The sequence below is a fragment of the Cryptotermes secundus genome, unplaced genomic scaffold (genome assembly GCF_002891405.2).
Source record: "Cryptotermes secundus unplaced genomic scaffold, Csec_1.0 scaffold339, whole genome shotgun sequence".
Taxonomy (NCBI): Eukaryota; Metazoa; Arthropoda; class Insecta; order Blattodea; family Kalotermitidae; genus Cryptotermes; species Cryptotermes secundus.
In genome coordinates, this window is record NW_019725004.1 from 707,238 (window position 1) to 709,934 (window position 2,697).

The 2,697-nt window shown below is 41.2% G+C and overlaps 1 protein-coding gene across 6 annotated transcripts in view; it reads right to left on the reverse strand.

Annotated features, from left to right (window-relative positions):
- LOC111863180 (NADH-ubiquinone oxidoreductase 75 kDa subunit, mitochondrial) overlaps positions 1–2,697 on the reverse strand; it is a 39,189-nt gene that overhangs the window by 13,701 nt on the left and 22,791 nt on the right. For all 6 annotated transcript variants that reach the window (XM_023849241.1, XM_023849243.1, XM_023849247.2 and 3 more), the window contains exon 8: positions 534–663. In XM_023849241.1, the coding sequence (XP_023705009.1) occupies positions 534–663 (130 nt within the window). The remainder of the gene's footprint in view (positions 1–533; positions 664–2,697) is intronic.

The window sequence follows — 2,697 nt, forward strand, 5'->3', positions numbered from 1 at the left end:
CACGCGCGGACTGTGCGACCAGGAGTCGAACCCCTGCCGTTTAATCGGAGATATCTCGATTATAGAAGGCCAAACCACATCACTGGCCGACTTCCTCTACTTCGCAATTGAGGTGTCGTGGTTGCTTTTCGCATGGGAAACGAAAGACCGTCCGGACAAAGTGCGTGAAGTGCGAAATCGGACTCTGCATTTCCGGATTTTTTTAGAATTCCACACGAAAGCAACATTCTGGCAGATGACGCAGGTGGGAAGACAGATACTCCATGCAGATGGTGGCCAAAAATTATATAAGTAGGACATTATTTTCTACCTTAAAAATGTATTTCAAATAACGTCCGCACGCGCGGACTGTGCGACCCCATATGGGGACATTCGTACCGCTGACTAAACTTGTGCGACCCCNACGACATACGTTGTCTTTAGTCGTTTAAAGGTTAAATATTACATTCAGAATTACAGAGTTCATCAATTTCTGTAATTATATTATGTAGTAAACATCTATTATTCATTGTGCATAATGTAAGAAACTGTACCTGCAATCTTTGTGTTGAGGATATAACTGGAACGCAGATCTGTCCCAGAACCATCAAGTGGGAACGTATGCTCTGTACATAGACTCTCTGACCCAAGTTTATTCAGTAAGTCCTTCAGAGCAACCAGCGACTGTCAATAATTCAAAAATGTCTTTAGCTTCTGAAGTGTAATATAAAAGGTAAAAAGGTAAAGCTCTCCCTTTAACAGGCCATGGAGGCCAACAGGGTTGTGAGAAGTTGAGGCTCCCACATTTTTTTAGACAACTAGCTAACAGATGGCAGTGAGGCTGTCAGCCTTATGAGCCAGTCACCTTTTATCCCCCAGGAAGATTCCTGGTGCTCATTTCTGTTTGAGGCTGAGTCGACCTTAGGGCCATAGTGTGGCTGGAATGATTAGGTCACTTGAAAAATCCAGTGACCTCACTGGAACTTAAACCCATGACCTTTTGGCTTGTAGCATAGTGCCTCAACCAACTATGCTACGAGGAAAAAAAAAAGTAAAGCTATCCCTGTAACATGCCATGAAGGCTCATAGGGTTGTGAGATGTTGAGGGTCCCACATTATCTAGACAATCGGCTCAGAGATGTTGAGGGTCCCACATTATCTAGACAATCGGCTCAAAGATGGCGGTAAGGTTGTCAGCCTTACACGCCAGCCATGCTTTACTCCCCAGGGAAATTATTTAATTAATTCCTGTTAGAGGCTGAGTCAACCCTAGGGTCATAGTGCGGCTGGAAGGATTAGGTCAATTGAAAAAATCCAATGACCTCATCGGGACCTGAACCCGCGACCTTCTGGCTTGTAGCACAGTGCCTCAACCAACTGTGCCTCTCTGAAGTACACTACACCTTTAAAAACGTTAAAGACAGAGTTACTATAATGCATGCCCTTTTCAAAAATAATTTTGAAAAAATTATTAGTTCAGTACTATCTTCTAGGAACTTATGCCATGCATTGGAGGGATGTGTTGCCTCTGTTTTCACATCCAATTACTATGCTGAATGAGCAAGCAACAAATAATAAACCTGCTTCCTGTTTGCTAGTTTGCTCTACAATCCTGAAGACAGATACAGCACATTCCTCTGAAATATCAGTAAACTTCTACCAGACAATACAGCATCACATCCTAGATAACACTCTTCACAGAAACCCCCATGAGAATCTCAAATGTCTGCAACTGTTAGTGCTACTAAAATATCACTATCAATGCACTCCAGATCATAACTTATGGGGGGAGTCACTGGATTCGCATGGCAGCAGCCTGGGTTTGATCCTGGGTCAGGTCATGTGGGATTTGTGATGGATAGCATGGAAATGGGGCAGATTTCCTCAAAGTTCTTTGGTTTCCCCTGCCAATTCTCATTCCACCAACTGCTCCACATTTATCAGTTTTCTTATCGATGCCTTATAGTCTCAATACTGACAGTTTCGTTAAAACAACCAACTTAACTAATAATGGAAACATTAATTGAAGTTTTTTCATAGTCATTAAATACAAACTTTAGCAATAATTTTGCCAACAGAGTGATACATAATCTCACACAAAGGCTTCTTGTTCAATAAAAATCTTTTATTTTAGGGCCTCTCCATCTAATACTATTTCTTGGAAGTGTTTATATTCAGTTTCAAATGCCTCAAGTGTTTAAAATGATACAGATTTTACTTCTGTAGGATATTTAATCTGTTCAAAATTAATTTCTAGAAATTACTGTTGGTAATACTAATATACGCATGTTGTTTCTGTTGTATATGTTGGTAATACTTATATACGCATGTCGTACAATCTAACCACATGGCTGTCCCAGTACGGTTCCAGGCAGTGTGGTGGTAAGTTGGTTTTTCGTATGCGCACGTGCACGCTAGTGTGTATACCAGATGATATTCATCATCATCATCATCATCATCAGTAATCTGTCAAGACGACAGGTCCACAGTCTCTTTCAAAACAATTCCTCCACTTAATGCGTTCTAGAGCTTTCTCCTTCAAATGACAGTATCCTCTTCTGTCCCCAAGGTCATCCAGCATCTTCTTACGTCTTCTTCCTCGTCTTCTTGTCACTTCTATCCGCCCATCTATCTTTCCTTCGATAGCTTCTTTTAGAAGGCAGTTTCTGCGTAAAACATGACCAATCCAATTAGCCTTCCGTTTTCTTATTTCATGTA